The 24,541-nt window shown below is 37.3% G+C and overlaps 2 protein-coding genes and 1 long non-coding RNA gene across 4 annotated transcripts in view; 1 reads left to right on the top strand and 2 right to left on the bottom strand.

The window, feature by feature from the left end:
• fndc4a (fibronectin type III domain containing 4a) overlaps positions 1-13,260 on the top strand; it is a 20,022-nt gene extending 6,762 nt beyond the window's left edge. Inside the window, exons 2-6 of the mRNA XM_007552932.2 lie at positions 1,586-1,701; positions 3,250-3,454; positions 9,959-10,048; positions 11,834-11,967; positions 12,306-13,260. Of these exons, the coding sequence (XP_007552994.1) occupies positions 1,586-1,701; positions 3,250-3,454; positions 9,959-10,048; positions 11,834-11,967; positions 12,306-12,347 (587 nt within the window). The 3' untranslated portion in view covers positions 12,348-13,260. The remainder of the gene's footprint in view (positions 1-1,585; positions 1,702-3,249; positions 3,455-9,958; positions 10,049-11,833; positions 11,968-12,305) is intronic.
• Positions 11,974-14,625, bottom strand: LOC107836349 (uncharacterized). Its single transcript, XR_001662233.1, has 3 exons — positions 14,408-14,625; positions 12,260-12,324; positions 11,974-12,157 (listed from the first exon to the last, which is right to left on the bottom strand). It is a non-coding gene; the product is annotated as an uncharacterized LOC107836349 (long non-coding RNA).
• A 2,280-nt stretch (positions 14,626-16,905) lies between these two features.
• LOC103138648 (low density lipoprotein receptor adapter protein 1-B) overlaps positions 16,906-24,541 on the bottom strand; it is a 42,114-nt gene continuing 34,478 nt past the window's right edge. The window contains exons 9-10 of one of the 2 annotated variants that reach the window (XM_007552934.2): positions 24,388-24,416; positions 16,906-22,952 (exon numbers count right to left, since the gene is read on the bottom strand). In XM_007552934.2, the coding sequence (XP_007552996.1) occupies positions 22,906-22,952; positions 24,388-24,416 (76 nt within the window). In that variant the 3' untranslated portion in view covers positions 16,906-22,905. The remainder of the gene's footprint in view (positions 22,953-24,387; positions 24,417-24,541) is intronic. The other variant, XM_007552933.2, reaches the window with a different exon arrangement.

Raw genomic sequence — 24,541 nt, 5'->3', positions numbered from 1 at the left:
AAATGCCCTTGAGTAGATTATAATAAAAATATTAAGCCTCGGCCATGACTCTAACACCACTGTGCCTCATAGATGGCATTACGTTTTTCGGTAGGAATGCTGCTTGCAGATAATTAATAAATACAACTTATTTCCAGACTTTTATTTTAAGTTACTCATATGTTTACTACAGCTGTGGGCAACATGTTGTATTTCGTAAAAGTGAGGTCTTTGTCCCTGGATCCCCGGCACTAACAGCTTGGTATTACACTGTGAGGGAAATATATTTAGATCTGTAGAAGACACTGTGGCCTGACCTGACCTGAGCAGATTCAAATTAGCATCGATTGTGTCTTTTGGCCTGAATACCATGATTATTTCCAAGGTAAAATCGACAAAAGCACAACAACCAAAAAGGGAAATAGAATGAATAGTTTTGTTGCCGAGTTATTTTTTTTTTTTATCTTTTATTCACAAAATTGACTGGACAAAATATTCTCTGTTCACAAAAAGTGACAACATTTTAAATGCGTCTACCATTCGATTCAAAACAGTCATTCATATTTGGCTTCTTGTCATTTCTTCCCATTTGCAGCATTTCCACAGGTCTAAGCCTCTAAATAGCATTCCCCGGCTTAATTTGACAGCTCACAAACTTGATAAGACACACAGTAAACACAAAAGCCCTGACAGAAACCTCTGGTGGTTACAGCCAATCCCATCTTTCCTGTCCTTCTGACCTGTGCGATCGCTCAGAGACAACGTTGCTGCACAGATTCCTCTGTTAAAACCGTCACCCCTTTTATCTTTGGCTCTTTTCTTCACAGGCTTTTGTTCCCCTCTTCGCAGCATGAATGTTTGCTGCCAACCAAACTGTGACAGATGACGACAAAGCGATAAAGAGGAAAGGAAAAATCATCCTGTCTGAGGCATATGGACTTGACGTAAACCGTTAGTTGTGAGCCAGGTTAAAACTGAAGGCTGAACAGATATTTGCTTAATTTATCAATGACTTCTGTAGTTCTTTCACACATTTTAGCACACTCAGATTGGAATGCCCCAAGTGCCTGAAACACACTTTCAGAAATAGTTGTACTTCCTCAATTCAGTATAGCTTCTTAGATTTGATGGCTAAGGTAACGTCTACTGAAGTCAGCTGCATATTTTAAATTTAAGATCTCCTTCTTTCTCTGGGGTACACACTTCAAATGCTTTCCCAGCTGCACCAAAGTTAGAGACTTTGTGGGACTTCTAGTCCAGATAATAGACTCCTTTTCCATCGCAGCATTACAAACCAAACATTTGTCCGATCTCTTGTAATGTTGCCAAAAATTTATCTTTTTGTGTCCATATTTTGTCCAGTTGATCTTGTGCGATCTTGCAATATTCCCCACAGTCTGAATATTTGACTCTTATCTTCTGTGAAATGCAGATATAAAACATGAACCTTTTCCAACCTTTATCATGTTCTGACAAATCAACAACCATCTCCTGATTTCATTAATTTCTTTTTTTTGTAGATTATTTTAAGTGATAGAGCTACATCTTTGTATTGTTTCTGACTGTTTACCATTAAGACTCTTTCTTCCTGTCTGCTTTCCTGCAGACCGGCCCCCCGCCCCGGTCAACGTGTCCGTCATGCACTTACGAGCCGACTCAGCAACCGTGTCCTGGGAGGTTCCAGAGGGGGATATAATCATAGGATTCTCCATATCTCAACAGGTAATGACTCAAATTTAACCTCTTACACCCTCAGGGGGTATAAATAAATTTAAACTTAACATTTTGGGCAAAACCTTTATGCGGAATAGTTTTTGAAAGATCAAAGCCTCTTTTAGCGGATAATAAAAAATAAAAAAAAATTTAAAGGCACGTGGATCCTTTGTTTACAGAGCGAGCCGAGGTCGTGGCAGCTGGACCCACCGGTGGGTCCGTCGGGTTAATCTCCTTAAAAAAATATATATATATTGATGACCCTTAAACGTTTTCATTTTTTTTGTCATGTCACATGCCCATACTTCATTGTATTTAATTGGGATTTTATGTGATGGACCAAAAACAGATTTGCATATCACTAGTGTGAAATAGCATAAAAATGGTTTTCAAATGAATGAATAAATATCTGAAAGGAGCATTATTGTATTCAGCCCCCTCTGCTCCGATACCCCCAAATAAACTTTAGTGCAACCAACTATCCTCAGAAGTCACCAACCGTGTGCAATTTCTCTTCAGTATAAATTAGAGCTTATTTAGAGAACATTAGGAAAGTTAAATACATATAATATATATATATATGATATTGGTAAATGTCCAATGAAGAAATTGATTATTTAGCTACAGTTAGATCAATATTTAGTCTAGACGCTTATAGACTGCATGAAAAAAACAATTTGGAATTGATGTAATGCTTCATGGAAAATCTTTAATCTAAGAAGAAAACCTCCGAGTCAGAGGAGTTATTTCATATATACGTTTATGCCTTGAATGCACATACATCTGTAAACCTGACAAGCGTCATTTTTTAAAAGATAAACGCATTTTAGAATCCTAAAAATAAGAAAACTGATTACTCTCGCCACCGACTGATGCAATGCCACATGACTTCCTGCAACCGTGAATATGCGCTATGCAACTCAGAACATAATGCAGTAATCTGAGTTAACTTTCCATTGAGGTGACCGAAAAGCCTCTCTCCTCTGGGTTTTTCATCAGTTTTTGGCAGCAGGGTCTGAACACCTCTCATAATTGCCTTAAGCATATATAAGAGTTGAAGCATTGCATTATTCATTATTTTTTATACATGGACACTTTCTCAACACCACACATCCTGCCCAAAGGCAAGAACAGAAGCCTGACTAGCAGGAAAAAGTGTAATATTCTTAAAAGCTTTTTCTCATGAAATGTATGGAATCTTAATTAATCCTAATTCTTCTCACAGTGAAATAGTTTGCATGTTGTTCTCCAAACTATTTTTAGTTGGGCAGCTTTGTTGCAGATCGGTGTGCACTCTGAGAAAGGTCTGTGATTGTTCCCATGCCTTTGCAGCATGACACTTTATTGATTCTAGCATTATCCCATCAAATTTAATGAGGCGAAGCGATGACACTTCCAAGAGAAGACAACGGCCTCTCTGAGAGACTCGTTTTGCGGGCCTGTTTGTGGTCACCCTTATCACCTAATTTCCCTCATTATTGATCATCGCTGGAATTGCTCAATAGCTTAATCTATTTGGCTGCCCTCTACCTTTTTTTTTTTTTTTTTAACTTTCAGAGGCAGGATGGACACATGCAGCGATTCATTCGTGAGGTCAACACCACCAGTCGTTCTTGTGTTCTTTGGGACCTGGAGGAGGAGACGGACTACATCATCCAAGTCCAGTCCATTGGGCTTTATGGGGAAAGCCAAGCCAGCAAGAAAGTCCATTTTCGCACGCTCAAGAAATCTGACCAGTTCTCTTCTAACAGCTCTAACCAAGGTACGCTGCGTAAGCATCCTGCAGTTTTGTAGACAGTAAACTCACTACTTTGATCTCTTTATTCTTATGTCAGTTTTTTATACGTTTGTATTTAGAAAGTGTTCACTGGGCTTAGAGTGGAACCAAAGTCAAATTCCTTCTTTGTGTGGGCAAACGTGATGAATAAAACTTCTTCTGCTGTAAATATCTAACTGACTGAATAGTTAATTTATGCTTAGATATTTGCTAACACTGGTTAATGTAGAACCTCTGATCAAACTAAACAGGAAGTGCTTAAATGTTTGACGGAACTGGCACAGTCTGTAGCTATGCTAGCTTAACAATAAGAGTGCAAGATATTGGAGGAAAGTTTGATTGAGTTTGTTCCGAAACAAACTGAGACGTCTCACAATGGACATGTTGTTATTAATCCTTAATAGTCCACTGTCCCTGAACGGAGAACCCAAAGCACGCATGACATTGTTATGACAACCAGATATTTATGTATTCAGAGGAGATAGTTAATGATTCATTCAAATGATCTTCTAGAGCGTCAAACTCTTGGACTCGTGTTTTTAGTGCACCAGTCTATGTCCCATAAAGGCTTTTATAAAAGCAGCTGAAATGAGTTCCCTCTGTATGGGAGCTGGTCTTAGCACCAGAGATCGAGTGTGAGTGAGGACTGCTGAGAACACAGGTGCAGCACGACACTCCAATTCCTCTGAATCATAAGGATTCAGCAGAGGTTCAGGTGTCTGATCTCCTCATGGAAACTTTCTGGGTGCTTCCCACCAGGACAAGCTTTCCATGTTCCTGCTAAAGAAAAGCATCCTCGTAAAGTGCCGACTCAGCTTTTCCGCTTGACGAAGGCAAGCGTTTTCTTGAGATGCAAAAGGGAGCTGTTGCTTTTCTATCTTACAGAGAGATTCTTAAACTTTTTTGGTGCTTGCATTAAAAACAGAAACAGCTAAACCATAATATTCCAGAAATTGTGAGCTGAGCTGCTGCCTGACACCTTCCGTCTAATTCACCATGAATCCCAACTCACAGACAGACGCGGCCCATTGCTGACACTTCTTCCACTGTTGTGCTGAAGTCTCTTTTCTTTCTTTTTTTTCCCCCTCCGCTCAATCCTTTTAAAGCAAGCTGACATTAAAAATGAGACAAAGTGAAGGCAAGTGTTGTCGAGTGTAACAACATGAAGGCTTCCTGTCAGAACCTCACAGTGGGATCTGTGGTGGTGATGAAGGGAGAATGCTTTCCTCTCAGACACCGATACATTATTGACAGACTCTTCAGACACGGCAAGCTGCTCTGAATTTATGCAATGTTACATAACACCACTGTGATTCTCGACAGACTCCAAAACATTTTAAATTCAGTAGACGGGCTCAGCTCAGGAACCGGTGGAAAGAAGAAGACCATGACCAAAGGAGAGTATATTATGCAGTTTTCTTTTCTTTCTTTTTTTTTTTTTTTAGCTCAGAGTAAAAAGAAAAAAAAAAATTCTCTAAACCCCTCTGCGTTAGCTCAGGCATGACTATATGATGAGCCAAATGTATTCAATCTCGAAATAATGAAGCCTCAACTTGACACTTGTTTGTGAGTAGGTCTGACACACTCAGCTGATTTTTCCTAATGATATCACACACACACAGGTTGGAGGTTGCGAAAACTGGAAACGCTGATACAAGGGAATCATAAATGTTCCACTTTCGCTGACTCAGAATCGGCTTAATTTGTTAAGCAAGCAAGACTGTCCACGGAGGGGAAAAAAAAGTAACAAATAGCAGCTAATCAGAAGAGCCTGTGCACTATAAATCAAGACAACAAGGGCGGTGATGTACCGAGTTGCTTTACTTAACAAATCCATCGCATTACCTCACATTGCTTTTTTTTGTTCACGTTTATTTGAGTTCAAATGATTTCAGACAATTACACTACTATAAAGATATCTCAATAAACTGCTGCGCATACACAGGTTTACTGCCAGTGCCGACTATTGGAGAGACTTATAGTGAAGCATTAATCAAGGTTTGTAGCCTCTCCGGGTCTTCCAACTGGGTCAGAAAAAACAGCCCATTCAGTAAATTGAGATTCATTTTTTTTAGGAGCTTGTTTTGGTGTCTTAAAGCAGTTTCTGCCGGCGTTTCATAAATCCAACGCCAGGAGTGCTGACTCCGTCCTCACACCCTATTTTTAAAGTCCAGTGACATCGTTTATAATTATGCAGCTTTTCTGAACCTCGTAACTCAATGTTTTTCATCACGCTTTTTGATTACACTTAATGCTGTTTTTATTTGCCGTTTACTTTAGAATAAACTCTCATAATCGTATTACAGTTTTGTGTTTTAAATACTTGAGTAGTTTCTAAAGATATAGTGTAAGGGTTCTGAATCCTACATGAGACATTGTTTGTGTGTGAAAGAAAATAAGCAAGAGTAAATTCAGTACATCTCTAAATCAATCTTTGTTCTGAAAATTGACCCATTTTCACCTACAGCATATATAGAATGATGCCCATAACTATTATGTAAAGTGATTACTTATTCAGAATCAAAATGTTTTATAAAAGCCAGAAGATTGAGAATGTTAGATACACTGCCTAAAAATATTCTGTTTAATTACACAGGAGAAAGAGTTCCAAAGATAAATTTTTTAAATAAATATAATAAATAAAAAATGTAAAGTTGGATGAGGCCTCTCAGTAATGACTGGTTGGGACATTGCGCAGTGCATTTGCACAAGTCCACTTCTTTAACACACTGCTATGACCAGGCGGTTATGTAATAACGGGTGTGTGAGACACATTCAATATGAAGACACAAGAGGCCATGTTATCACTAAAAGTAAACAACAAAATTTTAACGCATGCTGTCTGGTTCTTCTGTACTCGTACCAAATCAAATAAGGAGATTTATGACTTTTTTTATGCTCTGAAGATTATTAGTTTCAAGTCATTTTATTTGTTGGAGGTGTTTTAGTCATTTGCTTTTGTTTATTTTATTTTAAAAGCCTTTCAAAGTTTCAGAGCTCCTTTGTTATGGTTAAGTGCTTCCTACTGAAGCCATATCGATTTCTGCTACACACAGTAAGGGTCGAGAGTTAGGAATCTGATCCTCGGCAATTAATGAGGTTCTTTAAAATAACATGAATGGATACTAAGCATAGTCAGACCTGAACAGAATCTGTTTTTTAAAAAACAAATCATATATAGTATGTTTTTTTTTCTGTTGATATGAGCTACCAAATTTTTGCACTTTCTTTTAAATAAAATGTCAGCTGTGAGCCAGTTTGTGTGCCTTTCTATAAATGGGTAAATTAGCATTGTTAGCATGAACTGAGGATCCATAGCAGGAGTAAAAATGTGCAATAAAAATCACCCCCCAAAAGATATCCCTACTAACTCCTGCCAATCTACTTAACATCTTAAATTAAAAGATAATTTTTTTGACATGGTTCTTTGAGCACAGACTAACCAAGGAGGTGGTCCCCATAGGCACAATTACTGTACAGTACTTCAAAGAGATGCTCAGCCGCCTCCTGCGAGGCAGCAGTTTCACTTAGACTCCATCATCAAAAGCACTGACACAGAGACTCGCTTCACTTAGTCAGATATATGTGGAGTTTCCCCAACCATGTACAGTATTTTATATACTGATGAACCTGTGGATAAGTGTAAAGCAGGGATAGGCTACAAAAACAACATCCAAAACTCTCAGCATCACACGAGGCACTGTTTAGAGCATCAAGTTAAAAATAGAAACAGTATTGCACAAACACAAACCTATGAAGACATGGCTGTCCACCTGAACCAACAGGTGAAAGAAGGAGCATGAAAGATGTATCTCTGGAGGAAGTGCAGAGGTCAACCGCTCGGGTGGTGGGATCTGTCGGCAGAAAATCTATTAGTTTTCACAAATTTGGCTTTACTAGAGGAATTGCACAAAACGGCTTTGTTGAAATGAAATCTGGTTTTTAATTTGCCACAAGACATGCAGAAAACACAGCAAACATGTGGAAGAAGGTTCAGATGAAATGAGTCCAAATTCGAGCTTCTTGGTCTCTTTGCAAAATGCCACAAAGCAACAAAACTGAAATTGAACAAATGTCAATATAAAACATGGTGGTGTGGTGAGGTTGATATTCTTCAGCAGGGCTAGGCAACATGGGGAACTTTGCTGAAGGAAAATCTGTTTAGAAGTTACAAAAGGTTTAATACTGGAGCAGAGACTCGTATGCAATTGGACAACAATCTTGAACATATACCCAGAGATTTAAAAAAAATGCTTTGAATCACTGTGCAGACCTTAAATCAACCTTGACCACTTGAAAATCTATTTCAACCTATGCTCTCCCCCAGCTTGCAAAAAACAAAAGGACAACAGCTTTTCTCTCTAGATGTTCAAAGCTGGCAGAGTCATTTCGCCCAAACGTTTGCAACTATAAATGCAGGATGAAATGCTCTACAATGTAATGAATTGAGGAAACTTTTTTACATTGCTTAGACAATTATGCAGCACTTTGTGTTGATGTAGCACAGACATCCATGTAAAATACATTGACATTTGTGGTTTTTACACATGTAAGAAACTCCAAAGGGTATGAATATTTTTTTGGCAAGCTACTATGCACCAGCACAACTGCTTTATGTACAGGAGATGTCATAAAAGAAATAATCAGTAGAAGCATGGTTGTGACTCCTGTATTAAATCCGTAGTGAGTTGTTGCACATCTTCCCGTCACAGTTCCGAGCTACAATCGGCATCGTGGGATTACGGGCGAGCAGAAGGAATTTCAAGTAATCATCTCGGCACAGACTGTTCGGTGTATCAAAGGCTCAGAAGTCCTCTTGTTCTGCATTAGAAAAGAATCACACAACAATACGAGCGTGGTGCAAACAGCACTGCAACGTTATTTAGGTCATCCAGAAATGTGCTTTCTCAAATCCACATGTCTATCTTCACGATATACGATACAAATCTAAAACAACATCACTGCTCTAAAAAAGGGAAAAAAGCAAATGAGTGCAAAATTAAAGCTTTTTTTTAAGTGAGTCAGAACCTCTTTAGAGTTTTGTGGTTTTCCTGTAATCAATGGAGAGTCCCTTTTAAAAAACAGCACGAGATAAGCGATAGAAAAACATGAGCAACTGTCAGGATGTCGGGGGACGTGATGGAATAACCGATCCAGCGGAGCCTTAGAGGCTCCAGAGACTAAAAGGCCGTGCTGCTAATGTCTCAGTGTGGGCTTTGGTAAAAATGCACACGCTTCTTCCCATGCTGGAAAGATGGAAATTAATTACAAAGAACCAATTGCTGAGTGGTAATTGCCGAGTGGGTTCAGGTAGCTTGAGGACACGTGGGAGTAATAAACTGGATAACAGCTTTCTGAGAAAGCCATCAAGCAGCGACCTCGGTCCTGATCTGGCATTTTAAAGTAATGTTCCTTCTGATTTCTATGCAGAGCTTAATGCACAACATCTACATGGAGAGTTAAAAAAAAAGGAAATTATTCCATAAAAGAAATACTAAAAATACTATTAATATGACATATATTTAAAAAAAAACACATTAAAAAAGGGTAAAAAAATGTATCATTTTTTGACAAATGAAGAACGAGGAGGAAAGCCAACTCTTTTATTCTTGCACTTCTTAGTTTTCTATTAATAAATCTTCACTTAGCTTTTTTAATCCCCTTCCCAAATGTTGAAACTTGTTGAACAGCTTGTTGGATAATTGACTATAAGCTTCTTATTTGCAAAGACTTTCAATTTAATTTCCTTCAGCAGGACAAAGTTGTCAAATGGCTTCATTGAAAACATTGCTGCCTCATTGGTTCCTGCTGTCAGGGTAATTTAGTTGGTCTGCTCTTAAAGATTATAAGGGAGACTAAAAAGAGATATTCCAACATACGCATTCATCATGTTTATCTAGATTACACATGACAATATGTTTTCAAGCTATCATAATACTTTATACTCCTTCTTTTTTTTTGTGAACTCTGGCTCCCTTCCTCTGTCCACTTACAAAGACATCCCATAGTATATCTAAAGAGATTTGGAAGCACAACTGAGCACTCGCTGAAGCTACTATAATGTGAAAAGAGCTGGCAGACCGTCACTTTTGGGGCAGCTCCCTGACAAGTTGATTCACTAAAGGAGCCAATTAGGAAGAGTGGTGCGCTGGAACACGTCCATCCAGCCACGTTAGGAGACAGGACAAGGTCTAGTTGATACAGTTAGAGCAGGATTAATTTTGCAGACTGGTTTGTTGTTCATCTCTTTCACTGAAAGCTAATGCTAATAACAGTCATGAGCCACAGAAAAAGATAAAAGCTTTTCACAATCAACGCAGACACAGTTCACATAAATTGAAACTTGTGTCAAGATATTTTGGCTGGATTCTTAAACACTCAAGGATCAAATTGTCAGAATCGGTGTTCATGGACTCAAAACTTTATATTTACTGCAGTGGGTTCATAAATGCGTCATATTTACCTTCTGAACTGTGTGCTTTATCCTAGACGATCCCACAGTGCAGGGCTTGGACAAGTCTCGGCATCTTCAAACGGGGGAGATGATCATCATTGTTGTCGTCTTGGTCATGTGGGCAGGTGCGTTTGTAAAAATGAGAAAAGTGTAAGTTTTAGATTTGAAATAAAAAAAAAGTAGGAAAAAAAAACATTTAAAGTAGTTTCTTGTGTTTGTATTTTACTGGTTGAAAGTAAGAAAAACGACGCATATTGAGTCATTTAGAAAATGATTTATTTCAGAATTGTCATCTTTGAAGGACCCTGTCAGTAAAATTATTTAATGAAATTAAAAGCACCAGTTTATTTCTAATAAACACAATTTCCACTTCAGAATTATTACATGTATTATGATAAACTTACCCAAAATGTATTGACAGTATATGGGATCTCCATTATCAAAAAAAATGAAGGTTTCTGTCTTATGGCTACATCATCATTCTGACTTAGTAATTATCAATAAAGAAGCCAGTGGCGAAAGATCAGAGGGATCCCCGAAGAGTCCATCTAAAAATAAAATAAAACAGAAAACAGACAGGCAGGGAAAAAAAAAGATTTATTTTTACGTTACACCACTTCACAACAGAGATGCTTCTTCTCTTTCGGAGTCTCCATCCATCTCAGGGTTTCCACGACTGCTTTAGAAGTGTGGTGATTAATGATCGTGCTGAGGTACAATAACACACGATATATCTGACAGACTGCTCGAGTGAAATGTTGGAAAACCCTAATGAGAGAAAACAAGCCGACACAGAGGCTTCAAAGAGCGAGAAAACAGAGCTGTTTTCACATTTGAAGATGATCCTCACAATCCCCACAGTGTTGAATTCGGTTTGATTTGATAAAATTCTGTACTTTTAGCTCAGTTTGTCCGAATTGTAAAACATAACTTAGAAATGAAAAAAATGAGGTTATTACAAAGCATGAGAATTGTTCTCATATTTGATATGCCATCTGAGTTTAAATAAATAACTATTTTTTTATCATTTATCATTTGATAGCACTTACATTTAATGACCTTGCTTCAATGTTCATGTTAATTCTGCAAAATGCACTTGTAAAATTAATATTTTTTTCTGCAGAACTTTGCATTATTATGTATGAACAGTAGTGTATAACAAGAACAAGCAATATATAGATACAATCAAGGAATTTAGCCATCATACGGTCATTTAAACAAAATTCTTAATTCTTTTTTACATTTCAAGACCAAAATCTTCTTTTAATTTCAAACTAACTTTCATTCATAGCTCATGGCTCAATTTAACCTCAACACAGAACTGAACTGAGTATTTCTGTCTCAGCAGAGTTCATGTTAATAGAAAAAAAAAAGAAAACCACATTCAGGGATCACACATTAATCTTACGTAATGTAACCATGACGTACATCAATGCGGTGAGCATTATCGACAACATCAACGTCTCTTTGCTAATTAGTCAGCAGCTGCACCACTGTAAAAGGCATTGATATTAATGTCAGGCCAATCAAAGAGTGCCATGAAGATGTCATTACCAGATCTCTTTATTCATTTCTGAAAATGTGACGGCAGCGCCCTTATAGAAATTCCCTGCCTTAGTGTTTTCAGGAAGCCGACTCCGAATTTACAATGCTGTTCAGACAGGAAGCACAGCTGCATCGAAAAGGCTGCAAAACGCACAAAAAAAGGCAAGCCGTATCATCTTTCCATCTTTAAAAATGAAAGCGCAGCTATCAAAACTCCCCGGGGAGCCAAGTTCCATTATCCACACGGCATTTTAGTGCGCAGGGGTGCAGGAAGTGTGAATGACAGTGGCTTCCTTGCAACAGAGTTCCTGTTTGTTGTGCGAGTGCGTTTTTTAACGTGTGGCCTCCTCTTGTCCTCCTGGCAGCTGTTATAGCCCTGTTCTGCCGGCAGTATGACATAATAAAGGACAACGATTCCAGCAACAGTAAGGAAAAGGTCAAGCCGTTGTCGGAGAGGAGCACGCCAGAGCACCACAGCGGAGGACTCCTAAGAAGCAAGGTGAACATGAAGAAATGTTATAGCTTATAGAGATTTTTAGCAAATTGAATTTAAAACTATGACTTTAAAACATTACCTCCAGTATCTCCGTTGGACTTGCCGTATGTAAAAGTTACTGTGTGGATTTTTCCACCCGTCACTGTGGCGTCCTCCATATTCATGTAGGAGGGAAGACAGAGTTCAGGGAGCCCTGGTACAAATCAGCAATAATGTACATTTAGCCATGTTTGCAAAGGAGGACAGTCACACACGACGTTACAATACATGAAATTTAACAGCAAATTCTACTTACGTTCCCATATTTACACTACCAATGTTTTCTTTCTTGTCTTTTGCAGTTTCATCCCTCTGTGCCATCTATAAACATCATAGAAGTCTGATGAGAAGATGGCCAAACTTGAACTGTTGCGTTTTCAACTGTTAATGCTTTTTTTTATTATTGTTTCTCTCCAAGTTGAGGAAAAAAAAAAAAAAAACATTCAGAGAAAAGCAGAAATGAGGATTGATGAAACAGTTAACAGAAGACTGATATGCATTAGTGCTTGTTTCGGGGAGAAAACACATACATTTGTGTTCTGACACAGGAACTCCTTGCAATTGCTGAAAAAACTATTCCTCCGCAGATTAGTAGGACTTGATTTAATGTTAATCCACGGTGCAGAAAACACTGATGTCTTTGCTGGGTGCTTGCTTTAAAGCTGCAATATGAAACAGTAATTTATCATCTCTGGGAGGCGTATCTTTGTGACGCTAAACGCGCGGCGTATTTTTGATATTGGCATGTACAGTTATTATACTGTGTTCACCTCTTCTAGACAAGTGCGAGTAGTGTTCATATGCTGCCTGAACATTATACTGCTATGTGATTACTGTAAGTAGGATCTGAATAGGATCGAAGAAAGTTTGTGTTAAAAACTTCTCTCTGAAAATAACATAAATACCACTTTTTTTTTTGGTCCAAACTAAACTGCCAATTTTTGGATAACACTGTGTGTTTTCATATTTCACATATAAGAAATAAAGTTGCATGCAGGGCGTGTAGAAAACCATTCAAACTTAGAAACTCAAAATGGAGAAATAAATGCATTTACACGTGCCAAGAAGCTTTATTGTATATTTAGTTAGTCTGCTTTCAGAGAAGGTTGCTACATCTTAACATGCAGTGCATATTTATTGTAATTTCCTGAACACGTTTTTTTTTTTTTTTTTTTTTTTCCTGACATGTATAATAAAACTTGTTTGGAAATGTCTCATTAATAAAATAAAGCTGATATAATAATGGTAATTGAAGTGGAAGCTACAAAGTAAATTCAATTGTTTGCAAAAATACTTGTACATTAAACATCTTCAGGGTTGTTAATTACTAGCGAGGGTTTAAGAGAATTGCATTTTAGTAAGAAAGTTCCTGTGAAGACTCGTATGAATGTGCACTTTAATAGATCAGTCCTTAGTCGGAAAATAAATCTGTTTTACACGTAAAATTGTGAGTAAATGTTCTTATATTGAGGGACAACATGCCAAACTGTTTTAAATCAGACTTTCTACATTTATTAACATACAACATTTTCGTCCTATTCTGCACCACCATTCATTGTTTTAATGGATAATTTTGAGACAAAAACAGAGTTTCATGATGATACTTTAAAAAAAAAAGAAAAAAAAAAAGATTTGACAGCAGTGGTTGCTATTCACAAAAATCAGACAAGAGACGGAGATGCTACTCCATTCAGAGCACTGCAGATTTCAGCAAATGTCTAAAAATACTTTAACTTGAGCGACGCCACTTAGGGACGGTACACTACAGGCCAATATTTTAAGCAAAAGACCAAAGCAGTCAAAACGTAGAAGCAACTTCAATGTCTTTCTTAAAAGACTATTTGAATTCTAGGGAGTCTGGTGTATTTAAAGGCAGGACCATTGTTTTGCTTTGGCAGAATAATAAGTTATTTGCCACCTAATCAAGTAACTTATTAGGTGTCATTCTGATCATGACACAATTGAACTCAACTTTGCAATATTTCTGAAATATTAAATTATTGACCAGAGATTTGATATGGATACTATGCACATCACTGCATAGCCAAAGTATCTCTCCAAGGCTCCTAATAGAAGATTTGCATAAGAAGTTAAAGGGCCAAAAAGCCTCTTTTTTTTTTTCTTGTTTGAGCTACAGAAAATTTTCTAGCCATCTCGTTTTTAAGTCTCAACATTTAAGAAAGATATTGAGCTTACTGCGGTGTAAAAATGCGTAAAACTGAATGTAATATGCGTAGCAGTGATAAATGTATTTAAATACAATCAAAATCTGCAACAAAAAGCACAAGGGCCCCAATACAGAACTGTGAGGTAAATCATAAAAGAGCAGAAGACGGTCAGTTTGAATCGCTTGCAGAAAATAATCATGCACATATATAAACTTTTTCAAAGGTGCTTCTAATACCTTCACCCAATTCCTCAGTCTATTGATGGTGATCCGATGGGCTCAGGTCAGAGCCAACACAAGCAGGAGAGGAAATTCTGCCTGCATCATTCATCTAAAGTAATACATCTAATTCCTCATAGGCAAAGATGATTCAATCTTTCCTTATTTACTTTTCTGTAAAAAAAAATAAAATAAATAAATCCCTCAAGTCACTGCCAGCCAACACCAGTTAATTAACTCACCAACAGGTGTTACATTTACCCTCCATGAGCCAGGACTGTCTGCTGCAGCTCCGAACAAGACAAATTCACCGAAGCATTTCATTCAGCCTTTTAAACTGGAACGTTCCTGATCCGAAATGTAATTACAGTGAAGTACCTTAAAAATAGAAAGAGATTACATTACAATAGAAATTACTAGATGTCCAGCTAACTCTGTCGCAGTGCAGCGCGAGTGGCCAACATCCATTAGTTCAGATGATTTATAGCTCAGATGAGTCTCGATTACATTGTGATTCAGAGATTAAAGCATGAAGTGTTTCTATGTATAAGCACACTTCACTTTCTTTTAATAGGATTTGGACCAGCGCACATTTTCCTCCGTTGCAGAATTGTACCCTTTTCTTCAGATTGCGCAGTTTTTTTATTTTTTATTTTTGGTTTTGGTTTTTTTTCTGAAAACCTGTGAGCGAATGGGATGTGTGTTTTACACTTTTACAAATACTCTTTAAAACTGAAAACAAACTGAAATCCAAAGTCATATTTTTCAGACAATTAAATTAGGTTTTTCACTAGTAAAAGACGGGACGTAACCTCTGAATTTCCACACTGGCTCACCTTTAATACTCAAACTCTTCACTGGGAGGCTCTTAAGTAAAGACTATGTATGAAGAAGAGCTATCGTTTCATAAACTCTGACTTGTCTGACACAGTATTCTCATTAGTTAACACTTTAGTACATCTGACCTCTAAAAGTCAGGAACAATAGGTTATGGGAGTCAAATAGTACAACCATTATCAGCACAATATTAATTCATTAGGGCATTTGGAACACCTTATCAGTCTTTAATTAGCCATTTGAAAATGTGTTGGATAGCCTATTATCCAACCAATTACACGCTCATGAATACTAAACGAGGTGTTCATCTGCAGATTGTGATACGGAGGGTATCGCAGACTTTGGTCGAGACTAAAATACTCTTAGGTTAGTGAATAATTACAAATGCTGTGGTATCTTTGTGTTTTTAGGAAGAAATGCCATCTTGTTGTGATTTTGCGTTTGCTAACAAATGACGGCTTCGGATCATTGATCGAGAAGCAAAACTGTGACAGAAACGGTTTAGGAAGAATTTATTTAATGCCACTTGTCAATTATTGCTTATTCATCATGTTACAAAGTGATTTTTTTTTTTTTACTTTAACAAATATGCAGCTGCAGACTGCTTTCATGTCGTGCAGGTGGTATCTCGGTTGTCAAGTCAAAGAGTTGCAAAGTGGGCTGAGAGTATCTGAAGTAAGGAGAAGCTTGCATATTCATATAAATCGTTTTTGATCAAAAGAAATGGAGACCGCATTCAGTGCAAACTGTTGAATGGTTCCAACCAGAAGTAATAACCCCGCAGTTATTTATGCAGCACAGAATATAATTGAAAGGTGGCTGCGAGTCTCAAGAGGGGCTCTCTGAATATACGAAAGCATTTTAAGCTTAAAGCTGGATAGCCTTCTTTGAAGGCGAGCCAAACGCTCCGCAGAGGCTTTGGTCTTCAACAGTTAGTGGTTTTGGAAAGAAACTGGCATATTTATTTTTTATGGCGTCCGGCTTGCACTTTTAATTCTCCGTTATACTCCGCCCTGGCAAATTAAAGTAGACGGCAAGTCATATTCTGTGTTATAAATTAACTGATTGTTCTGCATTTACTTCCACATTTTGGAAGCATTTGTAGCGAGTGTCAGAAATGACCGTTTTAGCCCAGAAAGAAGTGAAACTTTGATGAGCTTACATTTGAAATTGACTTTCTGATACGGCTGTGTGTATTTCCTGTTCCTACAGCATTTCGTATGAATCGCTAGGAGCTCATTTATATCTGGCAAATTACACCTCCAAAAGTCCGCATAGCTCTCATAGCCATTAGACATAGCAATCACTACAGAAACATTCAGAATCAGCAAAAAAGCAGAGATAAAAAAAAAAAATAAAAAAAACATTTAACTACTGCAAGTATGAGCTAGACTCAGAGGGAAAAGAGTTTCAGAAAAGTTTTTGGAACCTAAATTACTTGAGCTGCACTAATCAAATCAGAAACACAATGTTCATCTAGTTCTGAGTATTCCTCTCACCCTATTGTGATTATCCGCAAAGAAAACATGCGTTCCAAACTGAAGACATGATTTGCACATTCCTGTATTTCTCTGCTATTCAGTTCACTCGACCTCAGAGCTCCTGGCAGACTAGAACCAACTTCACAGCCAATATTTAAAGATCAAAATGTTCTAGTGAGTATGTTTTGACTATTTTTCTTGTTGGCACTTCTTTTCTCAGGCAATTATGCTCATGTAGTCTGAACCCCAATTTCAATTTGCTGATCACAATGGACCTGTTTTTCATCATCATCATCATCATCATCATCATCATCATCAGCTCTTCTGTTCATATTCTAACAGGTTTTCTTTGTTTACGGAGGAACCATTGTGTTTGCCTCTTCTCCAGTTTCCTTACCCATCTGCTACTATCTGAAGAGGAGAAATGTTTGGATCTGACCTCAATCTTACCTGTTGATGATCAATGCTGTTTGAATAGTCGCAATGAATGCTGGGAAGAAATTACTGTCCAATGAAAGATCGTCTTATCTCATGCAGCGCTGACCACATTAATTGACACCTCTTGTAAGAAAAAAAAGGGTAAATTAATGTTCAATTGCAATAATGTATTCTCACACTGTCAAATTACAAAAATCCAACTTGACCTGGGAGTAAATTTATCAAGAGAAGAATATCCTGTTTGATCCAACCTTGCTAAATGTTATCTGAAGTGATAACAGAAGAGAGTTTTTAAAAAATGCAGTATTAGGTGAATGGGTGTCAATAATTGTGCTTTTGCTAAAAATAAATGATTCTTAATGTGCTATAGGCGGAGTATCCACCACTGATTAAATCACCTCACATAAAAAGGGATTTTGCTAAATATTTAAGGGGGGAATTTTACCTCAGCAATGTTGTTTTGCAAGGCTGAAGTGCCACTTTATGCTGCTGGCACTATAAATGGCCATCACTGGATGGATATGTGTTATCTAATATTTGATTCAGCAGGGAGCTGAATGAAAAGTCTTATCGATTTGACTTTCAGTCGGAAAGCCAATCGGCGACACGTCCTTGCTTTTGATTGCCCACACAGAGCTGTAAAAATATTTGAGAGCAAAACAGCATGGGCTGAAGTGCAGGTCTGAATTGACATTTTTGCCCAGGCTATTGGGAGGGGGAAAAAAAAGAAACATTTCCAGTTAAACATTTGATATTGACTTGTTTGTCTGCACATTCAGCATCTCAGGGCTAAAAATTAGTCTGTGACTACCAGGCATAAAGTACTGAAGAATAAAGCGTCAACATGTCTTTGACCTTTTCTAATACATCTACTTTTTCTTGTTAAAAAAAAAAGTAGGAAACAATAGAATATTTGTACAAAGTTATTTACTGTGAATAAATATGTAGCAAAGCATAGGTTTCCAAATTCTGTACACGTTTTACACAGATTACACAATATTTTTTGCAGTCTACACACAAACTGCTTTTATTGTAACATCACAACATTGTTTAAAACAACCCTAGTTGCATAGATTGAAAATGGGCAAGCACCTTTTTTATTATTTTTGTTTTTTTTATTTTAAATAAAACAATCCTGTAAACTTATTCGGGGAAATAAAATCTTAGCTCAAACGAAAGAAAACGGGTTTCATTATTACAACCTTCAAATGTCTCCTGGACTCAAATCCTCATGGGCTGATTTGTATTCAGGGCACCTCCTGATTCAGTTTGGAGTGTTATATACCTCCAAAGCCCCCCAGACTCCCCACCTCCTCCTACACATGAAACAGAGCTGTGCCAAAGGACCGGTTGCATTCAAGCTACGCAGCAGGTCTGCCCATATTGATGTGTTGCATGAACTTGACTGGCAATGTGAAATTCACTCTGTTAGATTCAAACTTTGTTAGATCCATAATCCATTCAATAGCTTCTTTGTTTCTAAGTGTTCCTGCAAAATGATCTAATATTGGTTGTGTTACAAAATTTGGTTCTATCAAAATGTTATTTTCCTCTCAAACTCAATTAAAAAGGGACCGAGTGGTTGAAAACAAGTCCGTTATGGACTCGTTTTCAACACAGAATGCGTTGCATTACTTTGCTGGATCTTAGTTCTGACTCACTGATAAAAACCTGTCCTATTTTTCTCTCAAAAGTTGTCACACCACTGTTAAAATACCAGAATTTTGGCATTGCAGGACATATATCCTGTGTAATTTAACTCCAAAACATCCAAATTAAAGGTGGAAATACAAAAATAACTTAGAAAGCTGGCTGGATGGTTGCATAAGTTTGCAGTAAAACTAACCCTAAACTTTACCTAGATATACCATAAAATACCAAAGGATACCATAGCATGATGCTGCTACCACCATGTTTCACAGAAATGTGTTATATTTGAAAGATTTTGGAATTGTGGCTCAGAAATTAAACCAGATTTGGTTTCATCGGGCCAAAGCACATTCACCCAACGTGCTTAAGAAATGTTTACCTCTCAGTGGACGTCCCATGAAGTTCCATTATCTTACTTCTTACTCCATACATCCAATAATTACAGCTTATTTCTATATCGTCACTTATAGAAACACAACCTGTACTAACCTGAAAGTCCTGAAGGTGCTTCAGTGTTGCTTTTGTCTTTTTTTTTAATTACATTTTGACTTTTCATATATTTTGAAGAACTTATCAATTTCTGTACTGTCACAGTTACCCAGTCCGTCCATTGTCCATCCAACTTGGCCTTAATTTTTGTTAAGTTTAATAAGATTCAATACAATCAAGGTAAGACGTCAAGCTATGAAGAGTAAATGTTGAAATGAAATTGTATATAAATTTGATCAAATTAGAATTGTGTACTTATGCAATCAAGTGGTTGCATCTATATTGCTACTTATATTTTCATCAGACATTTGCTTTCAGTTGTGTATTTGGTGTCTAAATTTCATATTTTGCATCACAAAACTATGGATTTTAAACAGGGTGTGTACACTTTTTAAATCGACTGGTCTTTTGATATCAATAAAATCTTGCACACACTAAGACATCAGTCCAATAGTGACCAAATGCAGTAAACACTGGCAGGTGTTTGAGCAAGAAATAAATACATAAAATTGTACATTTTGACATTGCATGTCCTTGAACTTCACGGTTGAAAAATCATTTACCGACGCTCAGGATGCCATCCTCGGTATAAATACGCAGTTTTCTTTCGAGAGGCAGTCAAGCTCGTATTTCTGTCAGTCAGGAATATAACAATGCAATTAAGCTCCATGGCGTAACCTGATAAGCCATCCAATTATTCTGCAGCGGGTGTCATGACAACAACACAAGAACCCCCCACCCCCTGCGTCACATTTATTCTCAGCCAGGGTGCCATGAATACAGAGAGAAGAGACCTCTTCAGTCACACTCGGGGGACAAAATAATACCCTTCTTACAATGAGCGTCCTCTAAGAAACGAAGAAAAATAAAGTGCTCAGTCTAAATCTGTAATGAGATTTCGGGCAGATCGTTTCCACTCACGAGGACAGATCCTGGGGATGAACCGTGTTTTCTAGAGTTACAGAAGAAGGTTTGAAAAGGCATACATGAGTTTAACCTGTGACTACTGACGTGCATGTGACCGAGTAAAAGCCGTTTCTTGCAGCTGTAAAGGTATCGCACATTAAAGTCTGTACAAACCACACATATACATCTCAGGAATGATAAATAGCTTTAAAAAAACACTTGCATAAAGCCCTGATTCTACACCATTTACAGTAATACAATATGCTCACCACAATGAAAAATACAACATTAGGAAATAGGTACCTTTACTCAAAGACATAGGAGGTGGAATTACAGTTATACTCCAGCATCATCACTTTTCTTTAACACTGACACCATCTTTATGTACAGTGACGGCTGAATAAATGAGATGAGGATAAATGTGAGCGATTAAAAAACACACACCAGTGAAACAGCTGAAAGTAATGTTGCTGTAATGCCAACCTGTTCCTGCCAGAGAGGAGCCGCAGCTGGATTTAATGATGAGTTGGTGAAATAAGACATCATAAAAAAGTTTAAAATATATATAAATAAATGCAAGTAGATTGCTTTAATAAGCCTGATTCAAGCCACAATTCATCAATTATATATGTTAAATATATTAAAAGTATTAAAAATTAATTATGCTTGAAACTATGCGTGTGCCTCTTGTGCACATCATTTATAAATACTGACAAATAGTTGGGAATTTCAGTCAGTATAACATTATATTTATAATTTAAGCTATAAATATAAGTTAACAAGACAAATAAGCTTGTTTGTGTAGAGAATTTATTTATTCATATATTTTTTTAATACAAGCGAGTCCCATTGAGAGATGAGGTTTCATTTTCAAAACAGTCCCAGTTAAGCTGTTATAAAATAGAGTGATAAAATAAATTAGTTGAAAAAAATGTTCAAATGTTATAGAATACTAATTTGTAAATGACTTAAAAAAAAAAAAAACAGGCAGATTAAAGCAACATAAGACTTAATCAGCTGACCCAGGTGCAGTAAGTTTAAAAGCAATGTTCCTGAGAGAACATTTTAAAAACATGTACAGGTTTTTGGAGTTTTTTAAAAACCACTTGAATGATGTTTAGAGCACAACAAAGAAGTTAAACTTGACAGTTACAGATTCTGCTGCAAAATGTTCCAGACAGATGGAGCCAAACGCGACAATGTCTCTTTCCAAAGCTCTTTACGTGCTGAACCAACATCGCAGGTAGTAAAACCCTTTATTTTGAAGATCATAATAATTAAAGAGACACATTTCCCTTTCCTTTTTGTTTAAAGAGTGTATTCTAGCACAGTCCCAGTTGTTTTTATTACTGGGAAATTTTATCTAATGACTGTCCATAATGTACATTTTCTATCCCCCAACTTTATGATCTGGTGACAATAGAGGCAATCGGAATACACCAACTTGATGGGCATTTTTATGTTTTGTAACTGCATGTTCCTGCTTACAGTAACCACTAAAGGATGGATAGTCATAAAGTCATGGTTATCAACAATGCTGGAACTTTTAAACCAAAACTCATTAGGTCCTAAAGAGTCAAAAGTGTGGCAAAAGCATAACCCACTATACCATTATGCCACGACCAAAAGCCAAAAACAAGGCAAGACGGAATCATACTTCATGATGTCACACCAAATTGTGACCCTACCATCTGAACATCAGCCCGTCATCTCGTTTTGGTGAGCGTTTGCTGAAGCAGGAGTGAACTCCTGGTTTTCCATCGTGTGTCCTGCTCTAATGTTTGCCATGTTGCGGATTCAGAGATTGTATTCCACACACTTTGGTTGTAACAATTGAGCTACTGCTCCCCTTTCTATTGTCTCAAATCAGTCTGCCAATTCTCCTCCGACCTCAGACATCAACAGTACCATTTTTTTTTTTTTTGTCCACTCAACCAAATATTTTCACTTTTTGGACTGTTGTTTGGCTCTGCAAGAAAAGTCCCAAGTTGTCTTCGCCACATAGTTGCCCAAGTGTTTGACTTGCTTCCAGCTTCCTGGTTGATTTGCCATATACTTAAACTTCCATTTAATACTTGATGCAATTTGTTGATATAGTCAGAACAGTAACAATGGCTGGTTTGAATCTGGCACAGTGAGAAACAAACATGATCTAGGCAGCACTTGTACAGTGTAATTTATTCAGTATTAGGCCAGCATCTGATGATTCAAACATTGGATTCCTTTCAGAGAAGTTGGCAGCCAAAAAAAAAGATTAAAGGGCTTTCCCATTCCCACAAGCAAGTCAGTAAAAACACATTTCTGGATTGTGATAAATAGACTTTTTAGGCAGCTTTTACTGTGATCAGAATTTCACTGTGTAGATATTTTGTTCTTTCTTGACGTACATTTCTGCACTGTTCACTGAGTGAGTCATATTTCAGTAGGTAGTTTGTAAGAATCTCAGAGTAAGTCATGATGTACTGCTTATAGCAAGCAGGCTGCAAGATGGAGATCCTTTTATAATGTCAGCTTATTTTGGCTCCTCTGCACAAAAATATCACTGCTGTCCCTGACTGGGACTGTGTAGAATACGTTGTTTGTTTTCTGTCTGTCTTGGGCACCAGTGTGTGCTTTCTGTTAAGTTTCTATGACGGGCAGCTATTGCCAGCTGGTGCTATTGAAAATAATTGTTGCCAAACGGCAGCAGATTCTCTGCGGAAACCTCCCAGGGACTCAGAGCTGCATTGTCAGAGACGGGTTCGGGGTGGGGCTCGGCCAGTCTGTCAGAGAGAAGACGGGGAAAAGAAAGAAGACAAAACGTTGCTGTAAGAGGTCGGAAACGTGAAACTTTAATTCAGAAAAAGAAGATCAGAGGATTCTCAAAGGATAACAATCTGAGAGCAGTGGGAAGATGAAATGCGGTTGAGGCCGTACAGAAGACGCCCATTTGAATGATTGAAATGACAGTAAATGGGCAGAGTTCGACGTGAGAGGCTTCTCTGACAGACAGGCAGAAAACATTACATTTCTCCTACGTTGTCAGTCGTCATGATGGGAAAGTTTTAAACTGACTGAACTTAAATACTTCTTTTCCATCTGTAATGACCACTCACGATGCTTTTCACTACACACACACACATTCACCCGTTCCCACTCAAACTCACACGTTTACGCACCAACATGCAGAACGGTAGGCCACTTGGGACCAAGTGCCTTGCTCAGGGGCACATCAACATGCGATAGGAGGAAGCTGGAATCAAAACTACAACTCCCGGTTGAAAAACATTTCCTCTTTTCTTTCAGCTTTTAAATTTACTCTCATAGTATTCTCTTTTTTTAGAAGGCCAACAAATAACGGTGATGAGGACATTTCTCTTGCTGAAAAGTAACATTAATTACAAAACAATTTTGGGGGGTTTGATGATGCATGCCATTAAATGCATCATTTGATTTAGTAATTATTTGAGATTTTAATGAATCTCTCTTTTAAAAGTCCAATTTACCCTACATGGTAATTAACAATGTTTTCTAAAACTGTAATTTTATTAAGCTATTTTAAATACATCCATGTCTAAAAACAAAACAAAAAATCTTATATTTTACTTTAGACCAGGAGCCTTAAACTCCAGTCCCCGAGTTCTGGCATCCTGCAACTTTTAGATGTGTCTTTGCATAAACACACCTGAGTCAAATAATCAGGTCATTAGCAGAACTCGACTGATTAGACATGTAAATATTTATAACGTTGGGCATAATTGGAATCTACATTGTAGACTGCAATACACAATTCACATACTGGATGAGTCAGTTGGAAGTAGGACTTCATAAGCAATGACTCCTTCCAACTCCTTTTTCAACTGAATATAAATAGAAGTTTTATTTTTTGCTTAATTAATCTTCCTATTTTTTATTTTCTTATTTTTTTTCTCCATGACATTTGTTTCATTTCAAGTTATATCTTTATATGACCATAATTTACATACTATGCGTTTATATTTTTTATTTATTGTCTTTTTCCGTTTTTTTTTTTTCCTTTCTTTCCATTCTTAGCCAAACCTTGAAAATACTTCCATCATTTTTCAGATTTTTCCTGGCTAACCCAGGAGGTCTAGGGATCATTTTTGTTACACATTGTGCTCACTGATGCACAGAGAGAATAATTACAAAGACATTATAGTCAATATACACTCAAAGTATCTATACATCATCCCTTACCAGTGTCTGCTTCTTCTACCTCCATATTGCTGCATGCCAAAAATGGAGACAAAACAAATCATAGCAGTCTGAGCCAGAGGTAACTGATCACTCAGGTGATCAAAAGTGATTTCATAAAGAGGAAGAAAAGATAATACTCAGTAAACATGCACAT

Source organism: Poecilia formosa, unplaced genomic scaffold (genome assembly GCF_000485575.1).
Source record: "Poecilia formosa unplaced genomic scaffold, Poecilia_formosa-5.1.2 Scaffold53, whole genome shotgun sequence".
Lineage (NCBI taxonomy): Eukaryota > Metazoa > Chordata > Actinopteri > Cyprinodontiformes > Poeciliidae > Poecilia > Poecilia formosa.
The sequence above is the reverse complement of the archived record's forward strand: the minus strand, read 5'-3'. Positions and strand labels throughout refer to the sequence as shown.